Genomic DNA, 24,453 nt, shown 5'->3' with positions numbered 1-24,453 from the left:
GAAGTCTCGCTACTTCTGCAATCAAATTTATGTTGGGCTTTTCATCACAGCTGGGATCGCAGTCCCTCATTTGAAGTCACTAACGTGATGCACTTAATTTGGAAGTGCCCACATCTCTGTAGCTTTCCTTGCCAAAAGAAAACACCCCCAAATCAATGACAAAAAACTTACAGACTATACTTTTAAAACCATACGGAGGCAGTACCAGTGGGGAGAAGAAATTTTAGACTATCTCAAGAGGCAAGACAGGGAGTCAGCCTACACACAGTGAATTCACCTGGATGGAGGCTATGGTTCACAGAACTACAGAAAAATACACGGGGCTCATTTGGGTTCAGTATTGTGATGTGATTGGCGCTTCCAGATCAGATCGTAAGATCAGTGTGGAAACAAACAGGCAGCACAGAACCAGCCTGGATGTGGAAAAGCCACTATGGATGGCAAATTAATAAGCCCTGCTGGATCTCTGCAGTCCTGCTTAGGTCTTTCTGCAGTATCCTCTCTGCTGAGTACCTCAGCCTTTTTCCAGTATCCAGCTAACCCCACTCCTGTTCCCACTGCATCAGATAATGATGAATTGTCTACATATGGACAATGGAGATACACTTTGAAACTTCCATTTTGAATGCAAAATGTGTTTGGACTCTTAAAAGCAATTGATCCTGCTGCTCTTTGTTATGTGCCACATTATAATATTTAGTTGCATGCTGCTGTGCAAATAACTTCTGATCATTAATAGCTTCTGATATCCTGTGCCACTTCAAACTTTATAAGGGAATCTGACAGAATTTAGTCTTTTTGGTAAAAAAAAGGAGTAAGACTTGAAAAATCAAAAAGGTGCTTTCTACTAAGCAAAAGTGTTAGCTTTTGGTCAATGAAAACTGGCATTAAGAAATTAAAAAAAAGGATGAAGGATGAAATGAATGTAGAAGTGAATGAACAATGGAGAATGCTATAAAAAAAGTAAAAAATCCAAAACATTTTAAATTACCAGCATGATGAGTTTCACCAAGAGGCTCAAGTTTTCGAAGTCTATTAAGTTTGGGAGTTCCCCAGCCAACTAAAGGAAAACAAAGACAGTCAAAACACGCCACGACTGCACTTGATTCTGATGAAATGTATGAAAGCCAGTTCTCTTTGGGAGAAATCAAAGCATTTAGAAATGCCAAAAGTATGTAATATATTGTATCTATGGTGAATAATTATTAAATACTTTAAAAATAAATGGAATTACCCTTAAAAACATTGATATTTTAATCACTTTTTCACCAGTCAGTAGGCAAGTTTCTGCCTTTTTTTTTTCTTTTCTTTTTTTTCTTCTTTTTTTTTTTGTGTGTGAAAACAGTAACATGTTCCCCCACAAGGACAGATCAAATTAATACTGCTGGAAGTTCATACTGTGAAGTGGGAAACTGCATCAAAGATTTCCTAGAGATTAAGTTTCAGTAGCATATCTCTGTATGAAGACCATTCCAGTTTCATCATTCACAAATGACTATTTTAAAGGATTAATAACCACAAACTGAGACATCTATTATTATTTGTTAGTAGACTTACCTGGTGGAAGAGCTGGTGGTGGTGTAGGATTTTTGGGAACAGTATCATCAGTATTAACAGGTTCTACTCTGTGGCCCCTTTTTAATTTTGGTTTTTTACTTTTTTTCTTACTGTTATCTATACCAAACAGAAATACAGCATTACATACCAGTTATATTCAGAGAATATCCTAGATCATCTTCTAATAGAATTTTTGGGGTGACATAAATCAGCTCAAACTTATATACAAAATTATGTGAAATGTAAAATCTGCACATCATTTTACTATAGAAAATAAACTGTAAGCATAAAATATATGCAAACTCTACATTTTAATCAAGAAATTCAACTTAGCTTGGTACTGATGGGAAGTGGACCGCATATTTGATTATAATAAAAATGTACCTAGTTTCAGCTACAGTATCAGTCTCACCAACAAGCATGCCCTTTTTTTATACAGGTCTTCCAATACAGTGCCCTAATGGTGTATTTTTATGTTTTCAACAGTTTAAATTAACATGTGGTATCATGGAAAATAACACAGACAGAAGGAAGAACTATGTGAAAAGTAACATTAAATGACGAATTCAAAGGAAGCAGTTTTACCTGAGTCAAGGCATTCTGAGGCTTGCTGCTCACTCTCTTCTTCATGCTGCAAAAGTTGTGTAGTTGTAGAATTGCATGTTTCTAGTCTACTATCATTTGTGATTTGGCTGCTGCTACTTGATAAGTGCTGGGCATCCATTTGTTCCTGCTCTGTTTGTGATTTCAAGAGACTTGTAGCCTTTTCAGTCTCCAACCTTTGCCGCTTCTTTTCTTTTTCAATTTGTTTTTCATTCTAAGAAAAAAGATACTTTAACACCCTCTAATGCTGTAAAATGACTGATAAGACAGGAAGGTAGTTTTAAAAATCAAAATGTTCCTAAAATATTTTTCTGTCCCACATCTAGCATAGAAAACATTTACAAATAAGTAAAGAAATCAAATTGCCAGTATCCTGTCCAGAGGAAGAAAGTCCTGAGCAAAAGGTTAGAAAACTCCTAATTTCCTCCTTTTTTTTTTTTTTCTTTTTTAATATTTTAGTTAAAACACAATACACATGCACAGAACTTAAATAGCCAGAAAGTGCTACCATGATTTGGAGAAACACCGACTGAGTCATATGGACCCAATGACAGGCTGCTTCACAGGTTCTACATCGCTAAATCACAGTCTCTGCAATGCCTATACTTACACCCTTCTCTTCTTACTCTGTATGTTGTTATAAAGTGTATTATTGTGCATGTAGCTGACTTTACAAGATGTATGGATATGGGCACTTTTGTCCTGGAGAGAAGCATATGTTTGAATTACTTACTGAAAAAGTCTCTGAGAGTTTATGTGTTTCTTGAGACTGTGTTACCTCAAGTCAACCGAATAAAAAAAATACGGTACAATAAATAAGAACTACCTGAATTCAGAAACACAGGTTAAGGAAACTATATATTGTATACTAATATGCTTTTCTTCTTTCAAAACTAAGAAAACTTCTCAATTGTCTCAGGTTTTCAACAGAAAACAGGTTATGCTCAGAAATCTAGTCATAGTAGTCAGAAAGATTTTATATGGCTCACTACCTCAGTAAAACGCTTCACAAGAAGTTAATACTTTGAATATTTTTCACTCCTGAATATCCAATAGTTTAATTAGGAAATGTGTTCAGTCATCTGTTCACAATACCTTTATTCGACCATGTCTACGAAACTTTTTGACCCCAAATCAAAAATAGGGAACATTCTTAACATGAAAGCATTGATTGAATGCAAACAAACAAGACTGACGAGATAAAAAAGAAGAAGACAAAAGTGCATACAGACTTAGAATAATTCTCTTAAATGAACCACTTTTCTCATTACCTCTCAGAAATCTGTTAGTGGTAGCTCTAAACCAATCCAGATTTCCACATATTCCCATACCTCAGAGATGACAGCAGCTATAGGCTGGAAAGGGTTTTCAGAGTTCCCAGGCTCAGGATCTTCCTCATCAGGTACATTTCTTCCTTCTTCTCTTTCCCTTTGTCATTGTTGTTGGGTTTATGTTGTTGTTGTTGTTTTAATGTTTGGGGGGGGGGATATTTTGGGGGGGGGGGGGGGGGGGGGGGGGGAAGATGAACAAAGAATTATGAAGAAGCCAAGCCATAAACTTTACACGCTAGAGAAATACTTATTAGGCCATCTAACATCCTCTGGTTTATGCCAACTGAGTTTTACAATATGCTTCTGTATTTTGAAAAAACATTCTACAGAAATCACCCTGACAAGCTAACATCAATAAAGCATGAGTATATGTCATGGCAGAGGTAGAAACCGCTGCTACTTGACAGAAGATTCAATCAGCACTTGGGAAGTAGAAGCAGTTTTGGAGGACAGGATACGTGACAGAATACTTCTGTAACTGGAAGGGTATGATTGTTCAACAGCATGCTGAAATTGTCATGCTGAAATTTTCACAGTGGTAATCTTTTATAACAATTTTTTCAAGGTAGTCAATCATTAACAAAAACAAACCAAAACAAAATACAAAAAAAAAACCCACAACTATGTGGTGGGAAAACAGACTATGTAAAACCTATTCTTCTATTTTTAACACACCTCCATTTCTCATAATTTTAGATCTTTCTTAATACACATAATGGAGAACTGCTACCAAAGCATTCAGTTTATGTGGTAGCAGATAGGGAATTCATATTTGCTTCAACTAGGCTCAGAAAAGTTCAGAAAGACACACAATGCTCAGTATACTGCTGTTGCACTAGTAGGTTTTTAGGTACCAGACCTTTATGCAAGAAATATTCAACTCCTGTGTATTAAATAGTATACCATTAATAAATTATATGCTCATCAAACACTTTTCATCAATCGCTCTGATAGCACTGGTGCATAGGAATCACTGTTACACCTGCTTTACAACTGCAAGCACTGAGAGAGGAAATAACTCTGTTGTTCAGAGGCACGGAGGGGAATGAAAGGGAGGTCACCGACGTACCCAGGAAACCATGCTACTTGGAAGGAACAGCCAGTGCTGTGTTAAAATTTACTGGCACTACCTCTCTGGTTTGCCATTTGGAACAAGATGTTTGCTATGAATGTATTATGGAGGAAATGCACTTTGAGAAAACATTCAGGGAAGCAAACCTGAACAATAAGCAGTCTGGGGAATTATTAAAGCACAGAATGAAACAGAATTACAATTGAATACAGATTAACCTGTTTCTTACAGTGAGGAATCGATGCAAAACAGCAAAATGAGAATTTAATGCCATCTCTTCTATGTGAGACATGCCCTCAGCTACAGGTAAAACCAGCAAGAAGCTACAAGCTAGCTTTCCTCTAAGACACAAGAACTTTAGCAAAACTTTGAAGCCTTTAATCTAATTCAGACCCAATCCATTCTTCCAGTGAACAAATACAATCAAGATCATGGAACAGGAGCAGAATATATGGAAAATGCCCACAATCACTAGACAACCTCTGAGAGACTGTTCGAAGCCAGTGCTCCTCACTACGCCTCTCAACACGGCATAAACCCAACACAGTCCAACATGGTCAGAGCGTTTTGTCGATGCAGAGACATCTGGCAGACTAACAGCGTATGAATTTTTTTATAAGTTTGTGAAATATGTATGAAGAATGTGTCAGATTCCAGGTGTTTAAAATGTGCTTAAGCAATGTACTTGCTGAAGTAAACCAAACGGGCATGAGTACAAGCCAAGACACTTCACAGCAGCTGCACAGTCACTTCCCACAGTAACTGAGACTCGCAAATCTCTGCGTATATAGGGCACACAGGGGGACAGGAGTGATCAGCAATTTTTTTAAGAATGCCTTGCTAAAACGTTTCACTTCACTCTCTAATAGGAATCATGGTGGGCTGCTGATGACCACGAAGGGCTGTGAAGGGAAGAAATATATTGCTTGTCCTGCTTCTCCTCCCTGCATCGTCTTAAGTCTCTCCATGCCTTACCTGCTGGATATCCTGAAGTTCATTAAGCATAGTGTTGAATAAAGTTTCACATCTAGTCTTTGATATTCACATATGGTTTACAAAGTCTACCTTAATAAGTTTATTTTAGACGTACTTGAAGGTGACCTAAGATTAAATGCCAGGACTTAATTTTTTTGGTTAGCCTCTTGTAAACTTATATTAGCAAGGGCAAATTTATTCAACTACCGCCTTGCAATTCTCATTCATGGTACACTTCCAGCACAGAGCAAATAAAATAAAGGGGGTGAACCAGGCAAAAACGTGTAGGTCTTAATTAAAGAAAGGATCTAGCACTCAGGTCTGTACTTCTAATATGGATGCTCTTGGCTCAGAAGTTTTAAATTCTTTATACAGGAATGAATCAAATATCTTGGAGGAAGGGGAGGTAGGAGAAATTACAGAGACAATACCTTTCTTCTCGTATCCTTCTCACGCGCTCAGCTCGTTCTAGTTTCTTTTGTTCTTCGTACGCTTTTTGTTCTGTAGTGTCTCTTTGGATGCGCTCATTTAAGGCATCAAAATCTTTTGCTATGATATGTAATAGCCAATATAAACCCTTTTTTATTGATTTATCAATTTTTTTCCCACAGCCCATGATAGCTGAGCAAGGTTCCTGCAAATTTAAGGAGAGAGAGTGGAATTTTTTTTGCAGTTCAGAACACATTCCTTGACTGAAAACAAGAATTCAGCCAAACAATTACTTTTTACTGTGAAGCTTGCAAAATTCTGAGAAGTAGGGGAAATAAATTTGCATTTAGGTATTCTATAAATTTAGGTGCTTTTTTTGCCAATATACAAATCACATTAGTTCTACCAAATTCCATTATTTCCAGTGTGATTTCAAAAATACTCGAATACTGCACAGAAAACCACGTTTGCATGTCTTTCTCTAGACATATACATACACCCATTCCATATACACACAGCTGTAACATATATAACTGCTATGTGTATATATGTATATTTACAAACCTGTTTCTATACACATCCATATCTATGTGTCTATATAGAAATATAACTTATCAACCCCAAATACGTATGTTCTGTTTTGCTGCTGGTTTATAGATAGTCCATGTTATATTTATGTAGTAAAATGGAAAAAACAAGATGCAAGAGAATCAGCTTAGCTCCAGTTCATGAAAGAAATGTTCAACTTGTTCATAGCACTAAGGGGATAAATAAAATCCAGTGTGAATTTGTCATTAAAACTGTCAAACCCATTCTGTTTCTTAGATCAGAAGAGGTATTGTGGATAGGGGTGAAGCAAAATACTACACATGTTGATTGGACTGAAACTTCTATCATGATATTCTTATCAGTAAGAGAGAGAACCATGATCTAGGCAAACCAGTTGGAAGATGGGTGGAAAAGCCACTGCCAAATTAGTTTGGAATATGTTATCTAGCTTGGATGCAACAATTCAAGGAAGTGGATTGACTAGAATGATTTTTCTCACTGTGCTCCTTTCGATTCAAACAAAACTGGTTATGAAAATGTATCTGGTAAGAAAACATTGCAGGAACAGGAGTGGTTCTCTTGACATGAAAAAGCTTCAAGGAGATACAATAATAGCCTTCAAAAACATAAGGCACAACTGCAAATAGGAAAAGATTAATTTGTTCCTCATGTTAATTGTCAGGAGGACAAGTATAATGGGCTTTAATGGAACAAAAGAAACATGTCTTGATTCTAGCTTAGAACACAGAATAGCAACTGAACAGATCCAGCTATGTGTTTGCCAGGAAGAAATGGTATTACACACCTGATTGTGCTCAGGAGTGAAGGACAATTACAAAGACTCTCTCCAATGTCAACACATATAAAATTCCCCTTTACCTCTTCATTTGACAAGCATTTAAGTGGTACCATAGTCAGATATGGTATGTACAATTTATAACAGAAAAAAATAATTCTGTCCTGTTATGTCCCCCCCAGTGCTAAACTGCTTTATCTATATATAATAAACATATCTTATATATTAATATATATATTTATATAAACATATTTCATATAATGTATATTTAATGTATATCTTAAATATACCTTTATTTTATAAAAATATATAGTTTGCATTTTAATACATTCCTAATTTGTCTAAATTAAGGTTTAAATATGAGTGTTGTTCACTATGGAATGCCACAATACTCTAGCAGAACCTCATCAGGTGAAAATGTATAGGCAATAATACCTTGTTTCTCTCTGATAACCAAGATAAAACAATAGACAGCACTGGGGCAATTTTCTTCTTGGTTTGCACCAAGATTATTGTTGTTGTAGTTCAGTTGTAAAATACAGAAATTTAGAAATACAGAAAATACAGAGATATTAAAAAAGAAAGAGGAAAGTAATTCTCACTGACACCGTGTGACAGTGAGACAAATAGCTATCTGTGGGAAACAAAGATCCAGAAAAAAACTAATTAGACAAAAAACAGTTTTTTGGTCCTTGCCTAATTTTATTTAAATCTTGTTTCACAAGACCCCTGTTTAAACTCACCCCATGAGTCATCATGTTGAAACAACTTGGGACCATGTTTACCTTTCATCTGCCCAGTAAAGAAGCTGCCCATTTGAGTAGGTAAGACTCTCAGCTGATTTCAGCTAAAATGACTTAAGAATACGTGATCTAGTTTCTTTGTTGATTACACCCAAGATACAAATGGACAACTAGAACAGCATTTTACTGGAAAATGGCACAAATTAAATAATTCTAAAGTATTGGGGAAATACACTAGAATCTTACAGGTCTTTCACATTGATGCTGCTTTTCAAGAAAATATTTATGTCACAGAAGTCCCCTGGGAAAACAAAACGGCAAACTCGCAATTGTTATTTTTATGATAGCTACATATGCGTAGTGCAAAGTCCACTGACTGAAGAAAAGCATTCAAAGAGTCATGACATAATCACTATAGCAGAGCTATGCCCTGCTATAACTCAGCTTTCTAGAGAAAATAGCAGCACTATGTATTACCCTACAACTCTCCCTAGGGAATTAAGTGTATTTTTGAAATTTTAAAAACCAAATACCAGCTGGAATAGTTTTGCAAAATTGCCTTTTAATTTTGGCTAATAACATTACATTATCTTTTTAAATGTTTCTTATTGAAATTAGGAAAAGTTTACAAAAGTAAAGCCCACAAATAGTTAACTAATAAACTGGTTAATTAAAACAAATACTTCAAAGAAAATTTCGGGAACTACTGATTTAGATAAATTATTGGAAACATTGACCAATATTAAGTAGCTTTCATACAGATTTCTGGTTTTGGCTCCCTCTCCCCTGCCCTTTTCTTAATTTTTTTTTTTTTTTTTTTTTTTAACATGACTGTGAATACTACATCTGAAACGCAGGTATTTTAGGACAAAAATTTAACTAGCAACTAGCTCCAACAGTGTTATTTGGTGACTACTGTTCCGGAAATTAGATTAATTCATAAGAGTTTGCCAGGTGGTGACTCAGATTGAATGATGATTTTAGCTATGAACAGAAATGAGACAAACACCATATCCAAACAGTGATCCTTCCTGAATGCTAACGTAGGCAAATTCCATTTCCTGCTTCTTTTTAAAAAGGTGGAATATTGAACTTGCTGTCCAATTAAACAAGCTTTAAACATATCAGTAACAAATTATTCTTAGATGGTTTCAGAATGGACTAGTGTGTACACTTTCAGGATTCCTGTTATAAAGATTTCTTCAAAAGATCCAGAAGCAGAACGTCAAGGTGAACAGGAAGAATTGCTTCCAGAACAGATACATGTCCTGTATCTTTGCTGGGATTGCAGGGTCTGAGTTTCAGTTTTACACTATATGGGACAACCTCCTACCTCGCTGCAAGCTTTACATATATTAGAAAGTTAAGCATCTTAAAAAATACTTACGATTTGACATAGACACTTGTGTTCATTGACAAGCTTTTCCAGAGATAAGGATTCTATTACATCTGCTTCTGACAGGGCTCCTTCTCTGTCCTGCTTATTTGCCAGCCTAAAGAAAAAATTAAAAGACACACTTAGCATCCCGACATGAGATTCTCAGATCTCCAAAGGATAAGTTTTTGATAAAAATAGGAAGAAGGGGAAGAAGGAGAAAGTAAAGACAAAAATACCTTGTTTCAGCCTTAATTCTTAATTGGTCTTTCTACTTAATAAACATGTCAGTCCATGCACAATTTGCAACAGATACTAACATTAATTACTAAGGTGCTTAGTAACTATTTAATAATTATTAATAGATGAAGCAATTATATTTTACAGCTAAGAAGATGGATGTAAAAGACTGTACCATTCTACATCTAAAGCTACACAGTACAAGCTGTTGGAGTCTATGGAGACATCAATATCCTAATTAAAATGTATTTAAATTGGTCAGCATCCAAGAAGGTAGGATGGATTAACATGGTAAGTTTCCTTAAGTATTTAGGAATGTGTTAGCCAAGCAGATATAGTCCCTAAGAAGAAACTTCAAAAAGTAAACTTTCAGTCATGTTGGTCAATGATTTTCTGAGTTTGCTTATGAGCAAATATTAATAACAAATGGAGAAATTTAGGTAGAAGTCCAAAATATGTACTTTAAACAGGCAAACATGACAAAAACCCACACAGGAAATAATTCTGGTTTCTTGAGGGTTTGAGAGTTTCATAAGAAATAAACAAAACTTCACAAAAAAGGCCAAGTCAAGAAAGAGTTGTTCCCATCTTCCATAAAAACTCTCGATGACAATAGGATGTATAGTCTTTCCTCTCCCATTACCTGCTTTTAATTAACAAGGTAGTATGGTAGAACTCTAGGAACTATGAGGAGATATTAAATAATATTTAACAAGCAATAGACTACTCCTGTTCCACAGTTACTATTTTTCAGCATGAAAACTGGTACCATGTACTTTTAACCAGGACAGACTATTTTGGAATATAAGCATACAATGCAATCTTATTTTGCACTTTCTACAACAGTAATCCAAGCTAAGTGCAAAGGCTGGAAAGAGGAGTATTGCATAACATTAGGAATCTGAAAATTGCACTTGCTGCTCTCCAAGAAAGGAATTCCACTAAAATAACATTCTGAAGTTTAGCAACGCTTCTGTTACATGAGAACTCTGATTCAACTTTCTGGATAAAGTCACAAATATTTGGCTTCCATGAATGCAATGTCAGATGGTTTTGGAAGCAGATTCCATAGCCTTTCTTCTGAAATCTCAAGTCATCATCAACTCAAATGGCTTTTAGAGAATGTTAGGCCAAAGCTTGTACTTTGGATTTATCATACTCCTTGCTGGTAAGAATCCACTCCACAGTTAGCAGAACTTGTCAGCACTTCAGTTTGTTCTAAGACCTTATTCCCTCCAACTTTCCAGAATCACAGTGTGACAGCCTCAATTCTTAATGATTTTATTTCCTTGAGAGGAAGAAAAAAAAAAACCCAAGAAAAAAAAAGCTGTGTTACATCTATAGCTCAAAAAAACATTCCTTGACACCATTAACCTCGTGCACTATGATTCATTATCTAATCTTTTCAAGAAGAGTTTATGAAGGAGACCGTAGAAAGACAGCTTCTCAAAAGTCCATTCCCTCTCCAACTTCATTGGTCTTAACTGCTTGTGGTCCAAAAAGGCTCACTGATTTACCATCAACCCTACACCCTACTGATAACCAAAACTTTGCCAACTTGCCTACAGAGCTAGAAAAAGCATGAGGCCTTCCTCCTCACCCCTCCTTTGATAATCCACTCCTACTTGTCAACAAAAAAAAAAAGTACTTCTACAGTACTTTGTATGATTTATTGCAGAGATTCCCTAACTGCTGTCCAACGCACGTACAGAACCTACAACGTTTTCAATATGCTTATGATACTCTGGCACTATTTCTTCTCACCAACCAGCTAGAACAAGTAATGTCCTCACAGTATTTAGCTATGAAATAGAGCCAAAGATAAACCAGGGGGAAACTGAAGAAAATATTTCTGAACACAGAGTTTGTTGCCACAGCCTACTCCTTTCTCACCTGTAGATTAAATAACTGCACTATTTACTAGGCTATTTGGACTGCACATTCTACAAAGCACTGCTGAAGCAGAATGAAATGTTGGTAAGCTGCATAGCTCAGCGTGAGTGTGACACTAACGCCCTGTAACTTGCAGTAGCTGCTGATTTTTAACTTCCAATACCTTGAAAGGTCTAAGATTTGCTTTTTTGTCCATTAGCTTCCATTTTCTTCACAGCACTCCTGTTGCAACATTGACTGTATTCAAAAAATACAGCTGAGGTGCTGTGTCTGAAAAAGCAGAATATCCAAATAGCTATCTCCACCTTATGCTCCTCAAGAACTGAAGTGGTTTTGCACAGGTCATATATCTCCTGCTCGACACCCTGCCCACTTCAGCCTTGAGGTCAAACTTACAAATGGAGTTAAAATAATTTTAAGATACTCTGACAAAGTGTATTACTTTGTTATTTGCTGGGGTTTTGTGTTGTTTGTTTTTTTTGGTTTGGGTTTTTTTTTTTTCAGGTAAATGCATTCATACATCCATGACCTACCCTTGCTTCTTTTTCCCTTCGTGCCTTAAAAGGGAAGCAAGCAATCCCTGCACTTACACTTGGGCTTCATCCGTAGGCAGTGCTCCACTTCCAGCTGTAAACTGGCCCCTATCTAGGGAGCTGCTCCCAGACACTTCCTGCTACTGGGCAGCTCCAGCAGTGATCCGCCTCTCAGCAAGGCTGGGTTTCAAACAGGCAGAACCAGATTCCCCAAGCAGAAAGTAATCAATTTGCCTGTCTACTGCAGTTGCAGAAGTCGGCTCCTCTCTCACACCGCTGCTCCCGATGATGAACCCTTGGACAACTGTATAAGACTTAGAAGTGGAAGGCATGCAGAAAAAACTTCACGGAATGTCACTCAAGGCATATTACTTAGGTAAATATTAGAAACAATGTTTTCTGGATTATACTGAAGCTGAAACCTCAGGAGTTCCTCTGTAAAAGATAAAACGGAAAGCCACCAGCGCAGGATTAAAAGGTAAAGACTCTTCTTTTACTTAATGCTTGCTAAGTTGCAAATATCAGAAAAAGGCTGTAGTGGGGTTTAAAATGGGAATGTGCCCAAGTGTCAAGACATGCAAACAATGGATGTCTATCCTGCGAAGAATTGTGTATTTCTCTTGGTGAATATAGTCTCACAGCTCTGCTGCTCATGCACAGGAATGCTAGGTTTTGAGGCAAGTTTATACATAAAACTTCCTTCCTCAAGGAATACATCAGAGTTATCTTAAAGGATAGACCTTGATTATAATTTTCCAAGTCAGTACAAAACTGTAGTATGTATATAATAAAAAACCTCCACATACTTGAAAGCACAGGAGAGTGTCTGTTGGTTTATCACATTAAGTTTGCTAAGTAAGAAACTTTTGTATGTAAAATCATGCCTGACATTTCAATTTCACATAAAGTACGTTTGGAACATTCTTAGTGAACAAACTTACTTTACACAAGAAATAAAGCTAGACACCAACTGTTTTTATATCAGGTAGGATTTTTTAAGCAACTAGAAAGCTTTTGAACTTTAAGAGTCACGGGAAACAATGTGGAAAGGGAGTGTATGTATATATTGGCACAACTGACATCTACAGTTCAATGACAGAAGACATGCCAGAGAAAAACAGAGTCTTAACACAAACTATGTGTGTTCCTCGACTTGTTTCTAAAATGTAAGTTACTGAGCAAAGAGGAAAAAAGAAAAAAAAATTACCAGTATTAAAGTTTACTTTACAATCCAAAAGATGTAGTGGGGGAAAAAAAAATCCAGTATGAACTGGACACATTTGTATCTCAGCTTTCATCAAAAAACCAAGAAGTGTTACAGAAAGGGTTTATTTGGGAAGAGGGTATGTGCACACCCATATGTGTGTTTTCTTGTTTTGTAGACACGGGGGATTTTTTAAACCTTGTTACTTCCCAACTAACACATTTCTCTTCACTTCTGTGGGATTCTTATACAGTAAAAACACCGAAAACAAAATACCGTATGGAGTACACACTGCGGGGGGTGGTAATCCCTAAAAGTGGCTCAGTGATGCTGCTTTTGGGGGTAAATTGTATCAGTTAACAAGAAACCTAAAATTTTGGGTCAAACCTCTATGGTGGCCATCAAAATTAACAAAGAGCAAAGCATCCCTGAGGTCAAAATATTACAGTACCAGAACTATCAACATGATTAAAAAGCAACTTTAGAAAAAGATGTCTATGAGAATGACTTAGATCAAGAAAATTAGTCTTTAAGGCTACTTCAAGAAGCATAGCTTTGAGGGACTAAATTAGCATTCCTGGGAAAATAAAAAAAAAAAAAAAAGAAAAAAGAAAAAGAGAACACCTTTGAACTTCACAGCAGTCTACCCAAGGGAAAGAACAATGCCATATTCTTCAGTCCATGGTCAATCTTCTATTTAAAAATGCTGTTCTACGTTTTTCCTTTAGAAATGTCACCTCTCATTTGTTAACTTGTTTGTTGGGCAACCCTGTGGACAGCAATCAGTAGGATATTTTATCCTAGAGAAGTGAGGCCTCAGCAGATACAGCAAGAAAAGGTTTTGTTAAGTCTTTTTATGTTTTGCTTCTGTTAACATCCATGAAAGTCAAACTGCTGACCCACAAACAGGCAGAAAGATGCCAGTTTGTCAGACTGTGTTTTTTTTCTTTCCTCTTCAGTTACTGGCAGTGCATTAGCTTTTCGAGGAAGTCACAGAAAACAAAATTCTTTATATTTTTACCGAACAAGCAGATAGGAGAACTAGCCAACAGTTTCCAGCCTCCAATGGAATTAAGCACTCTAAAATTAAACTCTGAGCCCTCTCTTTCCCCAGAGTTTTTGTGGATTGCTTTTAAAAGCTTTTAAGTACACTGAAACAATTCAAATGGTGGGTGTTAACAGTTCTTAAACTACATTCTTTAGCACTCTTAAGCCCTTGTGCCTTCTGGATTGTTGACAACAATTATAAACCCATCAGTAGCTTTTTACTGATTAACACTAGGCTCTTTCTCAGGTAATCTGTCTTATTTCATTTCTCTAGTTTACTTTTCATGCCTTCAACTCTTATGCAAAACAATAATTTGAATATTAGGGTAAACCGTACTGAAAAACTGGTTAATAAATTGCTAAAAAATTATCTGCCTGCAAACATCAATTAAGGCTGACCCGTAAAAAATAAAAAAAAATAATTAACTGCTTTCATGCAGTTGCAGGGAGAAAGAAGAGACATTTTTCTAATTCAGCCTTTTCTCTAAACATTTCCTCCAGGTCACATTTAAATACGAGAATACTTAGAAGTAAGATTCTAAACTCATCCCGTTTATAATACCTCCAGGCGACTCTAGAGCAACTTCACTCTCATATTACCTTTTGAAGCAGTCACAAGAATGTCAACCATTACAATTTGTTTCATTTTGGTTAAGTGGCCTCATTCTCACCTCAGGTCTGAATCATATTCCTATTTACCGAAAACATGGTCCTCTGACACACTGCTCTGCTCTCAGGTTAATCATACCTATTGATCAAATAGGCTGCATCCAAAGAGATGTCTGAGCTCACATCAGGAATATTATGTTCAACTTCCAGATGCGTAATCCCAAACCCAATGACAATAAATGATATTGCCATACATTTTTGTAGATTTTAAAAAAAATGGTTAACTATTAATTATTTTCTTACACTCTATTTCACGTTGATATATCAATACCTAGGCAAACATTGAAGTTATTTAGTCTAAGTTGCCTGTTTTTTTAAAAAAAAGTTCCCTGAAAATCCTTTGATTTACTACAGGTGAGTTCCAAGGCTGTGATATGTAGCTATATGGTCTGACAGAGATGAAATGGGAATGTGAAGTAGGTGGGATGTTGCATAACAGAAATTTTGAGAATGCAATTCTACTGCCAGGAAGACAAAAATCTTGAAACTGATTTATAGCAATAACTTGTTAATCAGGAATTCAAACTATATATCCTATTAAATCAAAATAATTTCACTTGTCCTCTATCCTGTTGCAGACCTTTCTCTTGCTCCTTATTTATTTTCAAATACTGCTTTAAAACATACCAATATCTGGACCTTAATTATGTGATCTTTTGGCAGAGGATATTATGATTTTCTTTCTGTGACCTATAGGTGGCCATCATATTTGCAATAGCTAATTAAGTGCAGGTGCTGACTTCTAGTAGTATTCTTGCTGGAAATAAACAAATAAACCCAGGTATTTACATTTATTTCTCTCTGCTGCTCATTTCTGAAGTCTCTTAAAAAATACTACTGATGGTAAACATCAAAACATTAAGGAAGTTCTTTAGTTTTGCTTTTAATTAAGGGATACACCATTCCCTTACCAAATACAGAGAATAATCCACAGCCTAACTGATCGGCAGAGTGAGATCATTGTTTTGTCAGTCAGGACTTGTAGGTGCAGCATGCGTCACCATAACTGTGACTTACATCAACACAAAAGCACGAACTCGCCACCTTCCATTACCCACAGTATCAGCAGGGAACATGAGACTTGTCTGGAGACATGGAAATGGTGGTGGATGCTTCTCCTCAAGTCTTCCACAACTGCAGCCACACATTCGTAACAATGGTTCCAAAACTCTGTGGAACAATCTCAGATTTGCCAGTGGTTCACTGTGCATCTTTGAACCAAATACTTCATAAAAGAGCACAAAAAGCCCCACATTTTTCTAATTAGAGAAGTACTGACAGTTGTAGAGATTCTGAAAGTATAAAAGCTTGTAATACAGGTGATTCCCACACAACATGACTGTGCTACAGGCTTCTGGCCAAATGGACAAGAACACCTGAACTACTTCAGGTAACTAAGGTCTATTCTCCCCTCTCCATCTCCCTTGAAGGGCTCACTCCAACTGTGATCCGCTTACACTTTTCCCACAACTTTGGACTCATTCTTACCCATCTTATGAACTCCTGGAAAACTCAGACCTGTTTGATTCTATTTGAATCTCATGTTTTTACTCAATATCAGTATTTCCCTACCTCCCATGATCTATTTCACACCCATCAGAGATCCCCCAGGCTACCTTGCTGCAAATGCAGCATCGCTACGCTCCTGCGTACTGGTCATTTTGGTTTCACTGGGTAGCCTTATGGCAGTTATGGTGGGTGATATCGTTGTGGGGACAAGCAACCAGATTTTATTTCCTCAATGTTACGTAGCAGGCAACACCAGAAGCAATGTGCTGCAGGTTATTTCCCAGCAGCTGACAAATACAAATGACCTTTGCATGTTAGTATTTTTTAATATTAAGAATGAGATACCCATTAGCACTTAAGTCCCCTGTGCTGGAAAGGTTACTGATTTTGCACTACCATATCATATATAATCTGATACAGTTTAGCTACCTTCTACATATAATGGCAGCTTTTTTTAGGCTCATAACCAGGGCAAGCTCTCTGCCTTTGATATTTTCCTCATGAACCACTCCCACACTTCCCACAAACAGAAACTTGAACTTAGAACTATTTTTAAATATGTTTTTCCAATGACTTATCATCTTAAAACAGAGATGCTTTAAGAGGATGTTTTCATCCAACCACCTTGCTGCATGATAATCCTTGGTTTAAGCACGTTCATTACAAGGCATTTAAATTAAAGGAAATTTCTTTCTTAAACAAAAGAGAAATAAATGTAACCTGTAACAAGATTGCTCGCTTTAGTTACTTAAGTTATATCTTGGGGTAACAGGGCAAGATTCCAAAACCATCAAACAAGTTCCTTCTTTTCTTGTGAGAATATACAAGAGAGCACAGCCTTTGGAGCAAACTAGAATTTCAACCCAGGCCCCTAGTTTTCCTCACACACTACTTTAAGTATCTTAAACTGTAGACATTTAAATGGTATATGTGTCTCAGTACTTTTTTGTTGTTAAAGTTAAGACACTCAAAGTAGTAATCAAGTTCCAGACCAAAGTATGATTCCCAACATTACTCGAAGGCATTGTGCTCAAAAAGAACAGTTATACGGGTTTGCTGGCACCATATAAAAGAGCTGTAATGTAACTTCACTGCAGCCTGGATATGGATTTTAAAAGAAAATAATTAAAAAATGCGTAAGATTACGTGTAACATGAAATTCTTTTGGGACATGTTGCCCAAAAGCACCCTCTACCCAGTGCCCTTAATTGACTCATAATAAGGAACAGGAAAACAAACTGACCCTTACTTTTGTCACAATCACTAAAAAAAAAAAAAAAAAAGAAAAAAAAAGAAAAAAAGGTAGCTATTTCTGTAGAGGTAAAAAAGCAGTATGATGCAGAACACAGATTACACATCTCAAAGAGCTCTCTAAGAGAGAATTCTGACCCTTGTTTGCCTGTAAATCCTCTCCTCCTGGTGGAGCGCAGTATGTTAAAATGAACGTAAGCAGGCATGCAAATTGCATCAAAGGTGAAATACAAACAGAGCCTTTTGCATCAGGCAGTTTAATGAAGGTGCTGAATAACCAAGAAATAGTGACCAAAACGATGAAATTAAAATAAACAGCAGTTCTTGGTAAGTCGGGTGTGGGTGGGGAAATAAAATATTCATCAAAGCCTAAAAAGAAGCCATTAAATCTAATTACAACCAGTAAAAAGAATTCCATATGATCAACTTAGCTACTTCACATATCCATTTAAGCCTTTTCACTTAATGCAGCCCAAACCTCATTTTTGGATGTAGGCTCCCTGTTCACTGGGTCTACTGACACGTTAGATAGGTGAAAGAATATTTTATGTCTGCTTTGCAATTAAGGAAAAGAACCTTTCAACTTGTCTCCCCTCTCCTTAAAAAATAGAGAATATATATTCTTTTTCATTTTCATCAAATTCATTATTTGTGTTTAGGACATACTTTAACATCATGACAGATTATTAATAATGGTGGTCCAGTTATCAGGACCTATTATGTCCCTCATCAGTGTACTGAGGTAATTGGCATTATGAAGACCTTCCCAACGACATATGTCATCAATTTGACTGGAGAGATTCATAACCCTGATGAGCAACACAGTAAAGTTATCAGAAGGCAAAGACTCCTGCAATACCCTTAAAATGTATTTGACAAGGATGTGTGCAAAACTGTATTTCTGAACCTGTCAACTATATATAACTACAGATAAAGATGCCCACCAGAGGAACAAATTCAAACTTAACCACCAGCAGATCTTCATGATAAAAACACTGCGAGGGGCAGGGAGGGAAGCCTTTCTAAAAAATAAGGTATGCCAGAGTGACCAAACTGAAATGCCGCATGCACATTCCTACTTTTTCTCCCCAAATACATGTAAGAAAGCATATAAGTACTCCTTGGACTCAAGTACAACTTAGACACTGGGCCAAACTGAGCCTGGTTTTTCTTCTTTTCCTTTCCCCTGTCACCTTCCCAAACCCACCCTGTAGCCCTGTCTGTTCCTTGGCTGTATTTTCCATCTTACATTGCTCCTAAATGTGAACACAGAAGGCACAGTGCCATATCGGCTTGACTAAGTTATTGCAACTATACTATTAGAGCAACTCCATTTCTACAGATTATCTTTTATTAAAGACTGGCTCGCAGTGTGTGATTCTGGCTCCAAGCACATGGTTCAGCATTGGTAACAGTGCAGACAAAAGGCAACACAGCGGCCGTTATGACCAAGGAAAGGCCAGGAACAGGGGCAAACCTCATCAATGCTCTTCAGCTTTATATGTGTAAGAGCATTTAGGGCCATTTCTAAACACAGTCAATAGTTTGAAGCTACAGTTTAACAAGCTAACACTTTCCCCATCTACCAGTTTGGTTTGCCTTTACTGCAGTCAGTCTCTTAGCTGTTTTAACCCAAATTTTCAGGCCTTTGATGAAGAAAAAGTCTGATGAGGATGTGCTAGGCTGTGCTACTTTATCACTTCAGAAAGACAGTCTTTTAAAATCTTATTTTGAATACAAGGGATACTCTAAGTCACTGGATTGCTTTCAGGCCACGTGTTTTCTTTACTGAACTCTAAAAGAACAGGCATATTCTCCCTCTTTTGACAAAAACTTCAAAGAAATAAATCTTTCATCTCAGTCAGAAGAACAACAGGATGTGCCCCTATACATATACACAAATACGTAGGAAAACAAGGACTCGGTATATGAACAAAGCTTATTGTAGAACACTCAATAAGTCAAGCCAACAATTTGCAAGGTTATCTTTGCCACAAACACATCCTTATTTATTTGAAACCAGCATGCATTTCAGTTGCCAGTATAATCAACGACATTTATTCATGCGTGTTCAGTGGCAGATTTTGAAGGCATGCCCGATAGGACATAAGATACAAAACTAGGGTTCAATTGCTTACATTCCACTCTTTAGTGAGACTGATGTTTAAACAAGGAAAAAAAAAAATCTATTAACACCAATCTCAAGTATTTTGTGCTTACATCTTTGCAAGTTTGATGTTTGGGAGTATTTATAGATTTGCAAATCTGTTGCTTGCCCCAAGGAATACAGCTATTTCAAGACCACTGCACCCAAAACATTGAAAAGTATATGTCAATCATTAATGGATACACAAATTGAAGATGAATCCCAGTATAGTTCTTGTGCTCCTGTGTTTAACTTACTTTCAAGCCACAGAAGATTAATCATATGAAAAATTGGTAACTGCCTTTTTGAGAAATTGTACTGTGTTCTGAAGCAGTAACTGGATGACTGCATACATGTTTTAAGAGGTTTTCAGTAATTACTTGCATTCTCTTAGATACAAGAAATTCTCGCCACCTCACATCATAAGCATTAATGGTGCCCTTAGAACTTGCTTTTAATCACAGGCTTGTCAAGCCGTGCAAAATTAACATGGGTCAACAGATGTGTTCGGCTATACTAAAACAGATTTTCAGGTCACTTCTCTGAAGCCTTGTTTAGCACTCCTGGTTCCTTTCACATGCCCCAGAATGAACTTTCCCTGTGGCAGTCTGGGTGGTGCCAAGCTGCTCTGAAACATTCCTAAAGAATGTTACCTTGATGAAATTGCCTGACTTCTGCTGTGGGCAGATACGCAGCAAGTTAGGCAATGAAGAGGAATTACTGTAACAATGTTAATACATGTTGCATTTTCCCCACCCCAAAGTAATGTTTTCCAATTAATTACTTGCAAGCTTGCTGGTTCACAAGTGTCACTATGGTCCTGTGACTTCTAATGACTGCTAAGGCTTTTTGGATTCTCTCGATGCAGATCAACAAACACATTCAGATATTAAGGCATTAAAGGGAAAATAAATTAAAAAAAAAAAAAGCAGCAAGAGTAATCCACACTTGTGCAGAATATCAACATTCTTTCTCACGATTGATTTCTGTAGCATTTCAAGTTTTGTTTTTTCAGCTAATCCGCCTGCAGACAGCAAGATTTAAGCCTGTGGAGGACACGTTCATACTGTTAAGACTCCGTGACTTATGTAACACAAAAATCTATTTAGGGTCTTTAAATATCCATAAAGGAGCAGAGATACCACAGCAGTATCATTTGCAGCTGTTCAAATGTTACAAAATCACTTGCGTACAGACAGGTTACTGGAATAGTCCTTTGCAGTTATTACAAAAGTATCCTTCTGGATACTATATAGAAATAGTGCATTTGTTTACTTACAAACAACCAAAACAACGTTAGAATTGGGGTTTAAGAAGAAATGCACCTATAAAACACTACTATTTCAGAAGACTGCCCTGAAATCTCTGAAAACAGCCAAAAGATTCTACTGTACTGTTTCACCTTTACGCTTGAACAGGCCTTTGAAAGACACACATTTGGATTTAACCAGAAGACCCCAAGTAAAAATCCCATAATCTTCTAGTCCTTTTTACTGAATTTTTCCATTCTTGATCATAGTCCAAGGAAAACATTCATAAAGGTTTTGAGAAAAATACTTTCTTCCCTATAACTAAAAATAGTTGACCTTTGACATTTTCTAAAACTTACACAATAGAAACTTTCTATTAATTATGTCTCCAGTAAAGCATGCACAACACCTAGGGTAGAAAACAGAACTAAATCCACCTTCTATTAAACAAGAAACAGTACTAAATTGTATCTCACTATGGTGCACAAAGTCCATTTGCATAAATTTTATGAAGACTACAAATGACAACATAAGAATAGATGACAGTAATCTAAAAAGGGATTAGAAAATCTTCACGCTGCAACATTAGTGATATGGATCCACCTCTATGAAGCTCAGCCATTAAAAGAAATAGCATTTTCATGCTAAATTATTCGAGTTCTTAAATTACTAAGAGTTCTGTTCTGTTTTGCTGTAGAGTTAAGTGCTTCAGTTACTATCAGTTTAACTCCCCAGGCAGAAGAAAGCAAGGAAAATGGAGAAAGGCTTTTTGGTGTGGCTAAACCAAAGCCTAAAGCATCTTATTTACACCAGAACTCTGATCCATTAGATAGTCTATCTCATAACCTCAGAAGCTGAAGCGTGTACTTCCTACTGAGCATCCAAAAACAGAGCAGCAGATTCACTTCTATTTTTTTTTTTAAAGAGAGATTTAAAAGTTTATTAGTTTTCATCAAATAACGTATTACAATTAAATAATAATTGGAGTTACTCCTAGTTTCCTCCCCAAAATAAAAGTCCTCTCCACATGCCATATTCCTCATTGTCGTTCCTCTCAGCAAGTTCTGGGCCTTACACCACCCACAACAAAAACGGGCTTGGGCTGCAAATCACTGTGTGCGGGAAAAACCACTGCAGTGAAGAAGCTGAGGGATGACTGTTAACCGTATCCACCTGAAGACAAATTAAAAACCTTAGCTTATGTAAACGGAATTAAATGGTGGAGTGCACTGACACCACCTACCCTGTACGTTTGTCCAGAATACCTACCGCTTCCAATTCACTGCTACTTTACTTTTGTAGCTCTAAATTCAGGCACTATTTTCCATGTCTATATATAAATGCTAACATTGTTGTCACACTTTGATTACAGTGAAACAAGAAAAAAAGATATCAGCGTTAACTCCCTGTGTTGGCAAGGGGGGAAAAAAACCTGAACACTAAAACCATGAGAGACCGCCTCCAAGAGCTTAAACTGCGAGCTAAGGAACTACAGATAGCTGGAGAAAACAACGGTGCAACTGTACAAGAAGAAGAGCTGGAGGAGTTTGAACAGCAGGCCATTATTTATGAAAAAGAGCCCATAACTGAAAGGCACTTGCACGAAATCCAGAAGCTTCAGAATGACATTAACAATTTGGTGGAGGAAGTTCATAAATTCAGTCAACAACAAAAAAGCCTACTATCTTCAATGAGAAGATTCAGTGTTCTTAAAAAGGAATCTAACATAGCAAGAGAAATAAAAATTCAAGCAGAGCACATACGAAAATGTTTGGATGAACTTTCAAAAACAGTGAAAAAAGCTGAAAATGAACATGGGCCATCACGTGCCGCAGTAAGAATTCTGGCTTCCCAGCATGCTTTCTTATCCCAGCGTTACGTAAATGCTATGCTTTCATACAACGATGCCATAACTGCTAAGCAAGAGAAATGCAGAAAATTTATTGTCCGTCAGCTTGAAGTAGCTGGTAAAGAGGTATCTGAGGACGAAGTCAATGACATGCTCCAACAAGGAAAATGGGAGATTTTCAATGAAAATCTACTCACTGAAGTAAAAATTACCAAAGCTCAGCTTTCAGAGATTGAACAGAGACATAAAGAACTAGTGAATCTGGAGAACCAGATCAAAGACATAAAGGAACTTTTTATCCAGATATCAGTTCTGGTGGAGGAACAAGGGGAGATGATCAACAACATTGAAATCAGTATGAACAACACTCAAGAATACACTCAAGTATCTAAAGAAAAATTTGGGCTTGCAGTCAAGTATCGAAAAAGAAACCCTTGCAAAGCAATATGCTGCTGGTGTTGTCCATGCTGCAAATGACAAAAGAAATAAACTGTTTGAAATACCAATGGTTCCTATTTAGCAAGCTGACCTCATAAAACAGTCTCAGGACCCCTCGACTGCTTTACTTTTCCTCCCATTTCTCCTTCCACAGAGCTCTCAGGAAAAACTGCATCTGTTTTTCCAAACAGAGTTAGAAGAATGCAAAGAATTTTGTGGTTTTCACAGGAACACATGAACTAGGGGAAAGGACCAAAGGACACAAGTGACACTTTGTTCTTCCAGTCAAACTAAAACAATGTGGCAAAAAACTACCTGTGCTTTCGGAAAGCACTGAAAATATTGTTAATCTCAAAGACGGATTCATAAGAATGATTTAGTTAACTTTCACAAAATAATAATTAGCATTTTTAATTGCCTTGTGGATTTTTAGTACTCATATTTACTTGGTTCAAACTCTAAGGATTTTTTTCTAGGAACTTGAAAATCTACCAAAAAGAAATCTACACGTAAAGCAGATAGCATTAATAACAATCCAGAACATGATGCCTAAACCAAACAAGAAGTCAGAAACCAGTTATCAAGAGTGTTTCAATACTACCTCTATAGGAAAAGTTACTAACAGGCTTACTTAACTACTTAACACCATGAAATAATGCTCATGTTATAGCAGGACAGCACGCACTGCCTTACAGAATGCAAAACAGGCATTGGGTTATTTATTTTAATGACACCATACTGTATTGCTGACAGGTAGGTGTTCAGTTGATGTTTTCCGAACACATTAAAGATCACTAGCAGCAGAAGCCCACATTACCAAACCTGCAGGGACATTTGGTAGCAGCCTGCCGAGAAGCCAAGCGTTAATAAACTGACAGAGATATTTACATTATTCAGCTACACAGAGCGGACCCCTATCAGGTAAGGAGAGGGGAATATGATACTTCATTACACAGTGATAAGACACATTCTTACTGCTGCCTAGCCTAGCTAA

At 36.8% G+C, this 24,453-nt stretch overlaps 2 protein-coding genes across 8 annotated transcripts in view; one reads left to right on the top strand and one right to left on the bottom strand.

The window, feature by feature from the left end:
* The window catches only part of ARL13B (ADP ribosylation factor like GTPase 13B), a 45,733-nt gene that overhangs the window by 6,000 nt on the left and 15,280 nt on the right, over window positions 1-24,453 (bottom strand). For 6 of the 7 annotated variants that reach the window (XM_055801364.1, XM_055801366.1, XM_055801365.1 and 3 more), the window contains 6 exons: window positions 9,443-9,548; window positions 5,970-6,172; window positions 3,492-3,588; window positions 2,143-2,374; window positions 1,558-1,674; window positions 992-1,060 (listed from right to left, as the gene is read on the bottom strand). In XM_055801364.1, coding sequence (XP_055657339.1) covers window positions 992-1,060; window positions 1,558-1,674; window positions 2,143-2,374; window positions 3,492-3,588; window positions 5,970-6,172; window positions 9,443-9,548 — 824 coding nt within the window. The remainder of the gene's footprint in view (window positions 1-991; window positions 1,061-1,557; window positions 1,675-2,142; window positions 2,375-3,491; window positions 3,589-5,969; window positions 6,173-9,442; window positions 9,549-24,453) is intronic. The other variant, XM_055801367.1, reaches the window with a different exon arrangement.
* On the top strand, window positions 12,084-23,877 carry STX19 (syntaxin 19). Its single transcript, XM_027788998.2, has 2 exons — window positions 12,084-12,574; window positions 22,545-23,877. The coding sequence occupies exon 2, from the start codon at window positions 22,620-22,622 to the stop codon at window positions 23,496-23,498; it is 879 nt and encodes a 292-aa protein (XP_027644799.1). The 5' UTR covers window positions 12,084-12,574; window positions 22,545-22,619; the 3' UTR covers window positions 23,499-23,877.

Source organism: Falco peregrinus, chromosome 4 (genome assembly GCF_023634155.1).
Source record: "Falco peregrinus isolate bFalPer1 chromosome 4, bFalPer1.pri, whole genome shotgun sequence".
Taxonomy (NCBI): Eukaryota; Metazoa; Chordata; class Aves; order Falconiformes; family Falconidae; genus Falco; species Falco peregrinus.
The sequence above is the reverse complement of the archived record's forward strand: the minus strand, read 5'-3'. Positions and strand labels throughout refer to the sequence as shown.

Coding starts and splice junctions, on each gene's coding strand:
- STX19 (XM_027788998.2), top strand. CDS start 22,620: ATGAGAGACCGCCTCCAAGAGCTTAAACTGCGAGCTAAGGAACTACAG.